Here is a 14,057-nt window from a genome sequence, read left to right as displayed (position 1 = left end):
CTACCAGAATCTCACTCAGGACTCCTCTGTGGTGTGTGTGGCACTTCCCCTCCCTAGCTGGGCTTCGTGCTTAACTGTAGTTTTATATAGTTCCTATTTTGTCATTTTTTCCAATAAAGTCTAATAGTTCGGTTTTTTCCAATCTTTTTCTCCCTTTGGAGATGGGCCCTTGCTGTGGGCTCCAGTGATCTTCCCAGCTCAGCCTCCTCAGTAGCTCAGTTTCATTCTTTCGCTTCATCTTCCATTTTATCTTAGCTGTCCATTGTCAGAGCCGAACTCTGGGCTTTGTTCTGGGCTTTGTCAGCATTCAATCACTACTCTCCACGGATCAACACAACTTCCCAAAGGTTTTAGCCGGCTTACCCAAGTGCGTGCCCGCTGACCTCACTGGGATTTCCAGCTAATGGACCTTCTGTGCTTCCCCTCCACCTGTCTCCACTTCCCCCCTTTGCAAGCCTGGATTTGGCGATCCATTGTTCTAACCAGCTTCTTGCACATGCTCTAAACTTTTGCTCTTGCTCCATGGTAGCACTTGGCCTGCCAAAACATCGACCCTGAATGAAATCTTTATTCTGCCTTCTGCTGCCTACACCCAAGCAAGTTTGCGTTTGTGGGGAACCTGTAAAAGTAATCTTTGCCAACCTCCATTTTGTGATTTTTTGAGAGAGTTTTGCTTTGTAGTCCAGACTGGCCTCAAACTCAAGATCTGCCAGCCTCTGCCTCCCCAGGCTAAGATTATAATGTGTACCACCTTACCCAGACTTACAAAAATATTCTTAATCCTCTATTTTTCCTCAGAACTGCTCATCTCGTTATTCTTCCGTTTTCTTGAGTGACCTTGCCGCCCACAATTTTAAGGGAACAGAAGCCATCTGATGTCTCGTGAGACCTCCTTTAGCGTTTTGGTTCCTTTGTTTTATGAGGTTTCATCCCTTCCTCCCCCACCCCATTCAAGAAACCTTTCTCTATTTCCTTTTCCATATTTATAATGTCTTTTCAGTATTAGGTCTGTGTCCAGTTAACAGACAAGTAGCTGCCATCTCCCTCCTGAGTGTCTCCCCAGGCTCCCCTCCTCTCTGCCTCCACCCAAGCCGTGCCCGTCTTTAACAAATGCCTGCTCAGTCTCCTTGTGTCTGTCCTCATCCCCTAAACCTGTTTCCTCCAAGGTAGTTAAAGTGGCATCAGTAAAATGTCTGTCTCATTAGTGGCCCAACCACACACACTCACGCACACTCACATTTCTCATCTCCTTGCTAAGTGTCTACACAATGCCTTCCAAATTGAACACTTCTGAAGTGTGTGACAACAGTAAATGCTTCCCTCTCCCTAGCTATGCTCTGCATGTGATCATGTTGTAGTTCTGCCCAAACCCTCCTTTAGCTGCCTTTTCTCCTAAAGATGAAAGCCAGACTTCCTTAACCCGCGTAAGGCTCTGAACTCTCTCCCGCCAGCTCTTCCGGCTTCTGTTACTGTCACTCCGTTTTGCTTCTCACTTGCTGTGCTCGGGCACCACGGTCCTCTCTGTTTCTCAGATGTGATGACCCTCTTTCCACACGGCTGTTCCATCTTAACTCACACACATGTGCGCATGTGAACACACACACACATATACATATACATATACGCGGTTCTTGTTCATTTACTGACCTTGGCCTAAGTCTTGCTTTGCTACGGTAAAGAGTTATTAGGAACCTTAGCTGTGAGCTGGTGAAATGAACTTCCACATGCATTCTGTGGAATGCCTGAATCCTCTCTACCCTACCCCCAAATAAGTAAATAAATGTTTTTAAAAAATCAAACCCCAAGTTTTATGGTTACATTAGCCTGGTTCCGTGTTCTCTTAACCTTAGTGTCTGTACCCTGAAGTGGGTTATATGTTTCTGTAAGGTCTTGAAAGGCTTAAGAGTCCATGTAAGTCAGCTTGACATCTGCAGTGTGCTAGACAGTGGCTGCTCTTTCCACTCTGGGAAAGGAACTGCTCCATGGAGCCAAGTGCTTTTTGTTGGTATTGGTAATTTTTTATTTTATTATTTTGTATATAAGGGTGCCTTGCCTGTGCATTGTCTGTGTGCTGTGTGTGTGCAGTGCTTGGAGAGACTGGAGTTACAGACAGCTGTGAGCTGCCATGTTGGTGCTGGGAATTGAACTCAGGTCTCCCGAAAGAGTCAGTGCTCTTAACCACTGAGCCATCTCTCTAGCCCATAGAGTCAGATTCTTGATGCTGACTTTATCACTGTTCTATGAGGGAGGCTAGAGAGACTACAATCTTGGGGATATAAAATTTATGCCATTCTTGTCCATTTTTATTTTGAAATTTCAGACAATATATTTTGATATCTCTCTCTCTCTTTTTCTCTCTCAAAAAAAAAATCAAAACAACAACAAAAAAACAGGACAAAAACATAAATAAATAAAAAGTGCCTGCACACAAACCCAGAGGCACTTGTGACACAAATTTGGGGTTATTTATAATTTTTTTTTGATACAGCTATCATTCTTTTCCAATGTAGGCAACACCCAGGACACCTACTGTATGCAAGAACACTGGAAGACCTTCCTATTGAAGGGCCTACTGGAACAGACGAAGATGACCTTGCTAACTCTGTCCACAACATGAGACTCACCAAGGTCTCCTTTCGGGTTGATAGGTATGAACACTTTAAGGGCTCGTGTGTTTCCTTTTCATTTTTGTCCTTTTCATATGAAAAGTCTTTACCTGGCAGATACATCCATTTATTTATTTGAAGTCAGTGTAGTCCTAGCTGGCTTACAGCTTGCTGTGTAGGGCAGGTTGGCCTTGAACTCAGAGTGATCCCCCTGCCTCTGCCTCCCAAGTGCTGGGACTGCAGGTGGAAGCTGCCGTTCTGAGTGTCTTTACCCCAGCTGGTATCTGACTTGGTGCCCCGACTGTCATGGGTGTTGACGGTTGCCCTGTCTTCCAGGTCTTGGAGGGCCCAGCTGTCAGCACTGAAGGAAACAATGAGCTCCAAGCCAGAGGCTTCCTGTTGTGCTCCGTGGTTCCAGGGTGTTTTGCGTTTGGAGTCCCCGGAATCTGGTAACCCCACTCCCGTTGTGCCAAGCCACGTTTTCATTCCAGGGGATGCCACGTGTGGCCAGTGTGCTTTTCCGCAGAAGGAGCACATCAAGACTAGTGACCCAAGATGGTGGGAGACGATGCGGCTGAGCAGACAAGAGCAGCCCGCGGAGCTCCAGTGTATGTCTGTGACGGGATTTACTGCACTGTTTGCTTGGGCAGTAGGAACCAGCAGCTGCACCATTGTCCTCTGGGACCTGGAGACCCAGGGCCTGCAGTGTCTTCCTCTCAGCCAGCCGTGTTCTCCTGTCGACAGTAGTGGGGACCAGCAGCAGTGCCTTGTTCTGACAGGTGAGCTTGTCTCGTAGCCGGCTAGAATCCACTGCTTAGAGGTGCAACTGCTTCTTTAAAATTACAGTTACTTGTTTCGTGTGTGTGTGTGTGTGTGTGTGTGTGTGTGCGCGCGTGCGTGCGCGCACGCCCGCAAATGCCAAAGCACTCATGTCAAGGACAGCTTGTGGGAGTTGGTGCTCTCCTTCCACCACTTGGATCCCAGGGATTGAGCTCTGGGTCATCAGGCTTGGAGGTCATTTTACACTGAGCTATCTTGCCAGCCAAGATGTGACTTCTTGGTGTATTTCCCTTCTGCTGCCTTGGTGCCAGCATGTGCCCAGTCTCCCTGCAAAGTGGTCCTTATTCTGGGAGGAAACTTGGCCTTATTCTCTGTAATTGTCTCATGTGTCTTAATTTATGTGGGTGGGTGTTTTTTGACATGCATGCTTGGGACCTGCAGAGGCCAGAAGAGGGCGTCAGATCCCCTGGAGCTGACATGTGGGTGCTGGGACTCAAACCTGGCTCCAGAGAAAGGGCACCAGTACTCTTAGCCACTGAGCCATCCCTCAGCCCTGTTTTAATTTAAATACTTTCTCTTGAGCTAAATGTTAATACTAGATAGTAAGAGTAATATGGGCCGATTTTTAACTTGGAGAAACCTCCTCTGACTGGAGTCTCTGCAGCAGAGGTTACAAGCCAGCCAATCATGGACCATGTGTGTACTGCGTATTCATTTTGGTTGGCACTGACTAGGGATTTATTTTATTGGTTTTAAAGCAGGGTCTCACATAGCCCCAGTTGACCTCAAACTTGCTGTGTGTGTAACTGAGGCTGGTCTTAAACACACTGATCCTAGGCCAGATCCCAGTACTTGGGAGGCAGAGACAGGCAGATCTCTGTGAGTTCGAGGCCAGTCTGATCTACGAAGTAAATTCCAGGATAGCTAAGGACTGTTATACAGAGAAAACCTCTCTCGAAAAAAACAAAAAGAAACCATTGATCCTATTATCTATATCTTCCAGTTCCTAGAACTACAGGCGTACATGCCACCACACCTAGCTTAGGCTTTTAAAAAAGATAACATAAATACAAAGTTCAAATAGACAGAATTTTACAAAATCTGGACCTGTAGCTGTTACCACTCTAGCACACTGGACCTGCATTTCTGCATAGAAACTTAAGTGTTGGGGTGAAGCTGATGTTCTCTCGTGGCTGTTGTATTTCTGGTTGGGGTTCTCTAGTGGCTGTTGTTTTCTGGTTGGGGTTCTCCAGTGGCTGTTGTTTTCTGGTTGGGGTTCTCTAGTGGCTGTTGTTTTCTGGTTGGGGTTCTCCAGTGGCTGTTGTTTTCTGGTTGGGGTTCTCCAGTGGCTGTTGTTTTCTGGTTGGGGTTCTCCGGTGGCTGTTGTCTTTCTGGTTGGGGTCCCCCCAGTGGCTCTTGTATTTATGGTTGGGGTTCCCCAGTGGCTGTTATATTTATTGTTGGGGTTCTCCGGTGGCTGTTGTCTTTCTGGTTGGGGTTCTCTGATGGCTGTTGTCTTTCTGGTTGGGGTTCCCCAGTGGCTGTTATATTTATTGTTGGGGTTCTCTGATGGCTGTTATCTTTCTGGTTGGTGTTCCCTGGTGGCTGTTATATTTATTGTTGGGGTTCCCCTGTGGCTGTTGTCTTTCTGGTTGGGGTTCCCCGGTGGCTGTTATATTTATTGTTGGGGTTCCCTGGTGGCTGTTGCATTTATGGTTGGGGTTCCCCAGTGGCTGTTGTCTTTCTTGTTGGGGTTCCCCAGTGGCTGTTGTATTTCAGGTTGGACTTTTCTTGCACTTCCCTGACCTCTCTGGCCCTATACTGTAGTCATAGAGTAATTTACATAAAAGATGCATTCATTCAGCATAGGTGCTAGGCCTGCTGTAGCAGGTTTGAATGTTGTATGGGATTCAACTGCTGTGTTTCTCCTTCAGCCTAGTTTTTTGTTTCTGTTTTATTTTGATTTTTAAAAGACAAAATTTCACTACTTAGCCCTGGCTAGCCAGGAACTTGCTATGTAGACCAGACTGGTCTAAAACTTGTGGCCATCCTCCTGCCTCTGTCTCTCTAGTGCCAAGATTTTAGGAATGTGCTACCACACCTGGCTCGGTTTTTGTGTGTTTTGTTTTGGACAAGGTCTCTCTATAATAGCCCTGGACAGCCAGGAACTGTCCATGATTTTCCTGCCTCAGTTTACCAAGGGCAGACTTTCAGGTGTGTACCCCATGATCAGGAAATGCTTCCTCCCTCCCTCCTTCCCTCCCTCCCTTCCTCCCTCCCTCCCTCCCTCCTTCCCTCCCTCCCTCCCTCCCTCCCTCCCTCCTTCCCTCCCTCCCTTCCTCCCTCTCTCCCTCCCTTCTTCCCTTCCTTCTTTCCTTTCTGTTTTTGTACTATGGCTTGAACTCAGGCTATTGTACATGTTAGACCAATGCTCTACTACTGAGGTACAATCTCAGTCCTTAATACAAATTCTGGTGTTTTTGTGTATCCAGGGGTATGTTGTTACTTGATTTATTTTGGTAAACCAGAAATCTGACACCTCTATAAATAAAGTTTTCAGGTAAGATAATATATAAAATATAAATGTCAATTTTAATGTCATTTCATAGTATTCATTTTTGGTTATTTTTTAAATATTAGTTCTTGTAGTGCTGGGAATGTAATCCATGGTCTCATACATGCTAAGCAAATGTTGTTACTTCTATAGCCCTAATGTATTGTTCTTATAAAAATTCAATTTATGATTGGTGTTTTAAATACAAAACTCCTGGGCAAGCAAGATAGCCTATTGAGTAAAACCATTTGCCACCAAACCTAATAATTTGATTTCCATTCTGGGAACCCACATAGTAGGAGAGAACTGACTCTCATAATCCGTCCATTGACCTTCAAATATGTGCACCTTGACACACTTCTGTCCACACACATACACATACTCACACAATAATAAGTAAGTGCAATAAAAAATTTAAAAGCATCAGGTAATTAGCCCCTAACAATACGGGCTATGTCCTGGCTGGTGTTTCTTGTCAGCTTGACACAAGCCAGAGTTCTCTGGGAGGAGGAGCCGCAGCTGAGGAAATGCCCTGCAGGCAATCTGGCTGGAGGCCTTTTCTTTCTCAATTATTGATTGATTTTGGAGAGCCCAGCCCACTGTGGATGGTGCCACCCCTGGGCAGATGGATTGGGTTGCATAAAAAGTAGGCTGAGGGCCTGGAGTGTTGGCTCAGCAGTTAAGAGCACTTGTTGCTCCTGCAGAAGATCTGGGTTCGATTCTCAGCACCCACATGGTGCCTCACAGTCATCTCTAATCCCATTCCAGGGAATCCCAACAGGCAGGCATGTGATGCACACACATGCATGCAGCAAAATGTCACTCACATAAAATAAACATTAAAATGAGAAACAAAAGCAGGCTGAGCAAAGCCCTGGGGAGCCAGCCGGTAAGCAGTCCTCCAGACTCCCTCCCTGCCTTCCCTTCGTAAGATGAAGGGCAGTCATTTTAATATGAAATAATAAACCCTTTTTCCTCCAAGTTTGGTCATGGTGTTCTATCACAGCAGTAAAATAGTAACTGATACATAGGGTAGTGTGTGTGTGTGTGTGTGTGTGTGTGTGTGTGTGTGCGTGTGTGCGCACACACAGATAGTTAAATGTTTTCTTTAAGATAGGGTCTCACTATACAGTCCTGACTTGCTTGGAACTCACTTTGTAAACCAAATGGGCCTAAATTTTGCCGATTCACCTGCCTCTACCCACCAAGTACTGGAGTAAAAGACATGCTCCACCATACTCAGCTCAGTATGTGTATTTTAGCTATAGTATGAAAATATTGGGTAATTAGAAATGAATTTCTAAGTCATCATTCTAAGATCGAAGTTCCTATCAATTGATTAATGCTAACTTTTATTTTCCCCGTAGAAAACGGACTCTGTCTGATTCTGTTTGGTCTCACTCAAGAGGAGTTTCTGAACCGACTGATGATCCATGGCAGTGCCAGCACCGTGGACTCCCTTTGCCATCTCAACGGCTGGGGACGCTGCTCCATTCCTATACACGCTCTAGAGGTAATGGCAGGAATCTGCCCCACTTCGCTTAGTAATAAATATATATTACTAAGTAAAAGATATATAGAGATACATACACATAAACATGCATACACAGAAACTTCCAAAGCAGATCACGCACCTGCCCTCGTGTGACTGAGAGAATTCATATATTCTTCGTCTTCACCCTTCGTCTCTCCAGGGCTGACTGTTGATTTCCTTTGCGCTTATTACTGGTTTTGCCTCTAAAGATAGGAGATAATAACAGTATTTTTAAAAGGTAATGTGACAGAAATGTAGACAAAAATAAGCTAATATAATGAGAAGCAAGCTGTGGAGAACAGAGTAGAAATGATTTTCTTATTTCTGTACTCTTCTCTATCTTTAGAATATATAATCTGAATTTCTGTAGCATTTTACAGTTCACATGTTCTTTCATATGTATTATCTAATTTGGTCCTGAAACAGTCACATGAACTACCCATGACTAAGTAATTTTTGTTCTCTCTCTCTCTTTCCCTTCCTCCCTCTCTTTATAAATTAAGAAATAGACACAGAGTGGCCAGCTGAGTAACCACAGTATACTGATGAAAAAGGAGCTAAAATTAAGAGTCAGGGCATTTCTGCTTTACGATACAGCCTCTGACAGACTTTTGTCTGTTTGTTTGTTTGGTTTGGTTTGGTTTAAGATGAGTATCCCAGGCCAGTTTCTGACTTGCTGTCTATCCAAGGTTGGCCTTGATCTCCTGATCTTCCTACTTTACCTCCTGAGAGCTGAGAGCAAGTGGTAGGGCTCTGTGTGCATGAGTGCGGGTGTCCTTGGCGGCCAGACAAGGGCATCATGTCTCCTAGAGCTGTTGACAAAGTCTTTCTTCCACACCTCACCCAATTCATGACATTGTGTTGCACGTACATGTCAAAACATATAGCCCTCTACTGATCACACATAAGCTATATGTGAGTGTCGTTTCTGGAGGTCACTAAGTCTTTAGAGGCAGCCTCTCAAATGAGAGCATAAGCAGAGAAAATGAGGGGAGAAAAACAAGTCTGAGTGGTAAAATGAATCCCACAGATCTGTGGTTCCTTCTGTTATGATTATGTTTGTTTGTTGAGCCGAGGTCTCCCTATGTAGCCCAAGCTGGCCTGGAACTCATGATCCTCCTGTCTTGACTACTCCCCCCCACCTCCGCCCAATGCTGGCATTTGTGTGCCACATCCACCTGTCTTTAAATGCACAAGCGTGTGCCCTGAATGTGCCGAGTTAAATCTTTCAGTGTTAAGCCGAGGGCTGCCATGGATGGGGCTGTTGTGACTAAGAGTCTAGGGTAGAGAGCTATAAAGCAAGCAGAGGGGACACCACTGGTGCTGGCCATGCACCCGCTCCAAGTAGACCTAATCCAGGCTTGATGAGCTTCCGTCGTGGGGCAGTTGACTGTACAGTCTATTGTTCCTAGAACTTTACGTGAGCTAAGGAAGACAAATGACTCAGAGAACAAGTTAGACAAAAATGATCAGAGTTCACTAGAACCCAGGTACTTGTACAAAGTAAAGATGGTTTTATTTGTTTTGTAGTCTCCGCTCTTAACCTCATTAAAATCTGCCCCCACCCTACCCCCAGCACACACAGGGTAAAACTCTGGGTTCTTTCCTCTCTGTGCTTAGGCTGGCATAGAAAATCGGCAGCTGGATACAGTAGATTTCTTCCTGAAGAGCAAGGAAAATCTTCTTACTCCGTCGTCAAAACCTCCCGTTCCTGATCATCAGCTTCCATCCCAGTTATATTTAAGACGTAAGTAAAATATTTCTATCATTTTAGACATTTTCAAATCATTACAGTCTTTATAATTTATGTGTATGTGTGTGTGCCTGCTTGTGTGTATGTGCCCACAATTGTGCAGGTGCCTGGGGAGGCCCACAGAGGATCCCCTGGAACTAGAGTTACATGTGGTTGTAGACTACCTGATGTGGGTCCTGGGGGCAGAACCCCAGTCCTGAGAAAGAGCAGCCAGCGCTCTTGACTGCTGAGCCATCTTTCCACTAACGGCTTCTTGCTGTCGAAACTCAGTTACAGGGCTGATGTACTTTGAGGGAGTTTGTCGAAGTCTGTAATGTTCTCATTGTAGGGACTGGAGGTGCTTAGTGCTGCGGCATTGTCTGCCATGTGTGGGGCACTTGTTCAATCCTTAGTACTAGAGAGTGCCACCCAGGGCGACTCCAGTGTCTACTGTCCATGCCTGTGCTCTGTGCTCTGTGCGACTGCAGTGTCTACTGTTTTGTTTAAACTGTTAGCTGTATGATATAAATGTTCTCTCTCTCTTTCTTTGTGTGTGTGTGTGTATACCTATGTATAGTCATTTACTTGGGATAAATTCTAGACATAGAATTTTCATCTCTAAGGGTGTTATCATACTTGGCTGCAATATGCAGTTGAAACTATCCTCAGGCAAGTTTTATGAATTTTCACTTTAGTTACAGGAGAAAATGGCAATCTTCTTCATGAGATATGAGCAATTTTTTTTTTCTTCTTAATATCTCAGGCTGGAGAGATGGCTCACCTGTGAAAAGTGCATATTATTCTTGCAGAGGACCTGAGTTCAATTCCCAGCACCCCTGTCAGGTGTCTCACAGCCTCCTGCAACTCTAGCTCCAAGAGATCCAAGACCTCTTACCTCTGATTAAAAATAAAGAGGGACTGGAGAGATGGCACAGTGGTTAAGAGCACTCAGCGCTTTTCCAGAGGGCCTGAGTTCAATTCCCAGCACCCTCAACTGTCTGTAACTCCAGTTCCAAGGGATCTGATGCCTCTTCTAGCCTCCTTGGTTACTAGTTACACACAATGTGCACATACATACATGCAGGCAAAACACTCATACACATAAAATAAAATAATACAATGGGCATTCTGTCAGTGAAGCGAGGCATGGGTTGTATGCCTGTGATGCAGCCTTTCTGAAGGAGGGAGGATTGCAAGTTCAAAGCTAGTCTGTGCCACCTAGTAAGTCTGAAGGAACCTGGGATCTGTTTCAAAATAAACCAGACACAGAACTTTAATTTAAGAACTTGAAAGGCAGAAGCAGGCAGATTGCTGGGGATGCAAGGACAGCCTTCCCCCTCCCTCACCCTCCTCTCTTCTCTCTACCCACCCCTCTTTCTGTTCTGAGGATCAAGCCTAGGACTTCACACGTGTTAGGCCACTGAGCTACACTCCCAACCTGATTTTGTCTTGATCATAGGGTTGGTTTTTCTTCCTCTTGGATGTGTTTTTTAAGCTTCTCAATTAAAAATACACATATAGATTAATTCATAGGAAAAGACTTGATTTGTGGTATTGAAAGTGTTCCGTCAGCAGCTGTGTGGCCGCTATTCCCGCATGTGTTTGATAGTTTGGACTCTCTCTTTTCTTACCTGCACTGCCCTTATCTAAAGGCAGAAATGGATCTGAAATCAGATGCCTGGGAACGAGCTTCGCTTACCTTCCTAGGCCTGTTTCCCATAATTCTTGCACACATGCACTTTCAAAGCTGGGTGGATGCTGAGAGACAGGAATCCCCCGAGAGGGTCCTCAAGCAGGAAGGGGGATTCAGGGCGTGTTCCAACCCTGTCCTCTACATGCCTGTTGCAGTGGCTTTGGAGCCACAGAGGTTTAAGTTCAAATTTTGGCTCTGCCATTTTATTTGCTTTCAGAATTAGCTTGGGTACTGACTTATTCTCTCTCAACCTCAATCTCCTCTCTATGGAAAGGAAGTAAACACTTAATAGGTTATTTAAAAGAAAAAAAAAGAATTTATAAAACACCAGGTCTGTAAAATAATAGTAGTAATACCAGTAAAAGTTTATTAATGGCTGCAGTCATTGAGGTTTGCAAGTCATAAGCCTTCCTAAGGTGTGTGAGCTTGTGAAAACAAGACCTTGGACCTTGTTCATATATGTAAGAACATTGCAACTAACATTTGGATTGCTAATTTGGGGAGCTGGTTGCCATGTTAATTTCCTCGTTTGTTCTCAGAGGTAGAAGAGATGAGACCAGCACTGGATTTGCTCTGCTCGGCAATCAGAGAAAGCGACTCTGAGACCCAGAGCAAGCACTTTGCAGAGCAGCTGCTTCACCTCACACTCTCCTTCCTTAACAAGCAGATAAGGGAGCTTTTTGTGCACACTGAAGGTAAGAATAGCAGTGAGGGTGGCCATGCCACTCCTTATCAGAACAGAAACAGAAAACCCAGTGAAGGGGCACACCGCAGTGAAGGGGGGCACACTGCAGTGAAGGGGCACCCCACAGTGAAGGGGGGCACACTGCAGTGAAGGGGAGCACACTGCAGTGAAGAAGAGTGAGGGGAATGGGTTTGACGTAGGAGCACCAGCAGGAAGATCTAAGGATAATCTCTGTGCAGAGTGGAGTGGACTGTGCTAAAAGCAGCTGCTCGTAGAAAGGGAGAAACACCTCAGGTTATTGTTTGAAAATACTTGTTTTCAAATTTGACAATTCCCAGAATTCCTTTCAACAAGTTGTGGTGTGTTTTCCCCTCCTTTTCTTTCCATGCCTATTTACACGTGAACATACAAACTCGTGCACATGCACACTCACACACACACACACGCACACTGGTGTGTTTTACAGAGCTAGATGAGCATCTCCAGAAAGGAGTGGACATTTTGACCAGCTACATCAATGAACTTCGGACTTTCATGATAAAGTTTCCTTGGAAGCCAGCAGACGCCCCTGAGGACTGTGACATAAACAAAGATGTCCTCACAGTAAAGGAGGGCAAAACTTGGGAGAAACTCAGCTTTGAGGTAAATATGAGTACTCATCACAGCTCTGCAGATTCGGATAGCCTAAGAGGACACCAGAAGAAATGGACTTTAGAGTCTGTACCCGTGCTGTGGAGTCTTTGGCCAGGGTCTTAGGTTTTGCTGATGTGCGTTCTCGGGGCATGATGTCAAATCCGTATCTCCAGGGCCTCCCCATTTAATGCTGTGCCCTCAGAATGCCACGTCGGCCGCAGGATCAGCCTTTAACCCATCTCCAGTGGCAGCGCCCAGCAGCCCTGCATCACTGCTTTATTTTTTTATTTCTTTTGGAGACAGGGTCTTACTCTCCCAGGCTTTCCTTGAACTCATTTTATAACCCAGCTATCACAGCCCCCATCAGTGAGCGCCGTAACTGTCACTTTCTTCCATGTCCTCCGAGTTGTGGGGTCCTGGGCTATTGAGGTTCTCCACTTCAGTCAGTACTACACCTTGCCAAGATTAGATTTTCTTTTCTTTCTTTTTTTGAGACAGGATTTTGCTGTAGCTTTGGAGCCTGTCTATAGACCAGGCTGGCCTCAAACACACAGAGATCCACCTGCCTCTGCCTCCCAAGTGCTGGGATTAAAGACGTGCACCAACCACAGCCCAGCAAGAAGTAGGTTTTCAAAGGCCCCTTAGTAGATGTCTAGTCCATGCATATATTCTGCGTTGACAGTAAGAAAGCTACAAGGAACTTAAACTTACTTTTTCTTCTTTTTCCTTAGGAAGTTATTGCCGATGCCATTTTAAATAACAAGATACCAGAGGCGCAGACTTTCTTCAGGATTACTGGTCATTCTGCTCAACAACTGGAGGAGCTGGTCAGGATAGGCCTAGATTTGGTGTTTGACAGTTTGAAAAAGAACAGTGTAGATAAAGCCTCCACGCTCTTGAGGAATATGGTGAGTGGTGACTCTGTCTCTGGTGGATAAGAAGGCTTGACCCCACCCCTCTGTTTTGAGACAAAGTCTCTGTGGACCAGGTTGACCCAGAGCTCACTCTACAGCCCCGACTGGCCTCAGACTTATTCGTGATCCTTCTAGCTCAGCTTCAGCATGCTGGGATTACAGGCGTGAGCCACCACACCTGACATCTCTTGTTTTCATTTGTTTTTAGAGGCTGTGTAGCCCAGGCTGGCCTTGAACTCACAGTCCTCCTCATTCTCTCAAGCGCTGTACTATCACACCCTCTGAGACAGTGTTTTCCTAGAAGACTTCAGACGTGGGCTGGAGAGATGGCTCAGAGGTTAAGAACACTGGTTGTACCCAGGTTCAATCCCAGCACCCACATGGCAGCTCACAACTGTCTGTAATTCCAGTTCCGGGAGACCCAACACCCATGGCAAAACAAATGTGCACAAAGTAAAAATAACTAAATTAAAAAAAAAAGACTTCGGACGTGTCATGCAGAGGGCCTCGGTTTTGCTGAGGGCAGTCTGTATTCTTCATGTAACGCCTTACATGTCCATTTGAACTTTCTGGTGGGTTAGGCACTGGCTTAGGGCTTTATAGTCCCTAGTTTTGCTTCATTTGAGAAGGGAAATCCTAGAAGAAGCAGGGCTTCTGAGCTAAGTTAAGATCTGGTCCTCGTCTGTGTGGCTGGAGTCTTACCAGGGAAACGTGCTGAAAGCGCAGATGCGTTTGCTGTTTCTGTCAAACTTGGGTTCCTGCTAAACCACCGCAGCAGTTTGTTGTAGTCTTGGTCCTCTGGTTGCCTGGCATTACCGTAAATTGTTCTGTGTGTTGCCTTCGCTCTGGGAAAATAACTAAGGGCTTTGGGGAGAAGCAATCAATACATAGAACTGATGGAGAAAGTAAATATTCCCAAGAGCAGA

The 14,057-nt window shown here is 45.4% G+C and overlaps 1 protein-coding gene across 1 annotated transcript in view; it reads left to right on the top strand.

The window, feature by feature from the left end:
- Spg11 (SPG11 vesicle trafficking associated, spatacsin) overlaps positions 1-14,057 on the top strand; it is a 66,712-nt gene that overhangs the window by 9,984 nt on the left and 42,671 nt on the right. Inside the window, exons 5-11 of the mRNA XM_075961973.1 lie at positions 2,511-2,648; positions 2,943-3,385; positions 7,308-7,453; positions 9,095-9,221; positions 11,439-11,594; positions 12,051-12,226; positions 12,949-13,125. Coding sequence (XP_075818088.1) covers positions 2,511-2,648; positions 2,943-3,385; positions 7,308-7,453; positions 9,095-9,221; positions 11,439-11,594; positions 12,051-12,226; positions 12,949-13,125 — 1,363 coding nt within the window. The remainder of the gene's footprint in view (positions 1-2,510; positions 2,649-2,942; positions 3,386-7,307; positions 7,454-9,094; positions 9,222-11,438; positions 11,595-12,050; positions 12,227-12,948; positions 13,126-14,057) is intronic.

Source organism: Microtus pennsylvanicus, chromosome 2, assembly GCF_037038515.1.
Source record: "Microtus pennsylvanicus isolate mMicPen1 chromosome 2, mMicPen1.hap1, whole genome shotgun sequence".
Taxonomy (NCBI): Eukaryota; Metazoa; Chordata; class Mammalia; order Rodentia; family Cricetidae; genus Microtus; species Microtus pennsylvanicus.
This window is presented reverse-complemented; position numbering and strand designations above follow the sequence as displayed.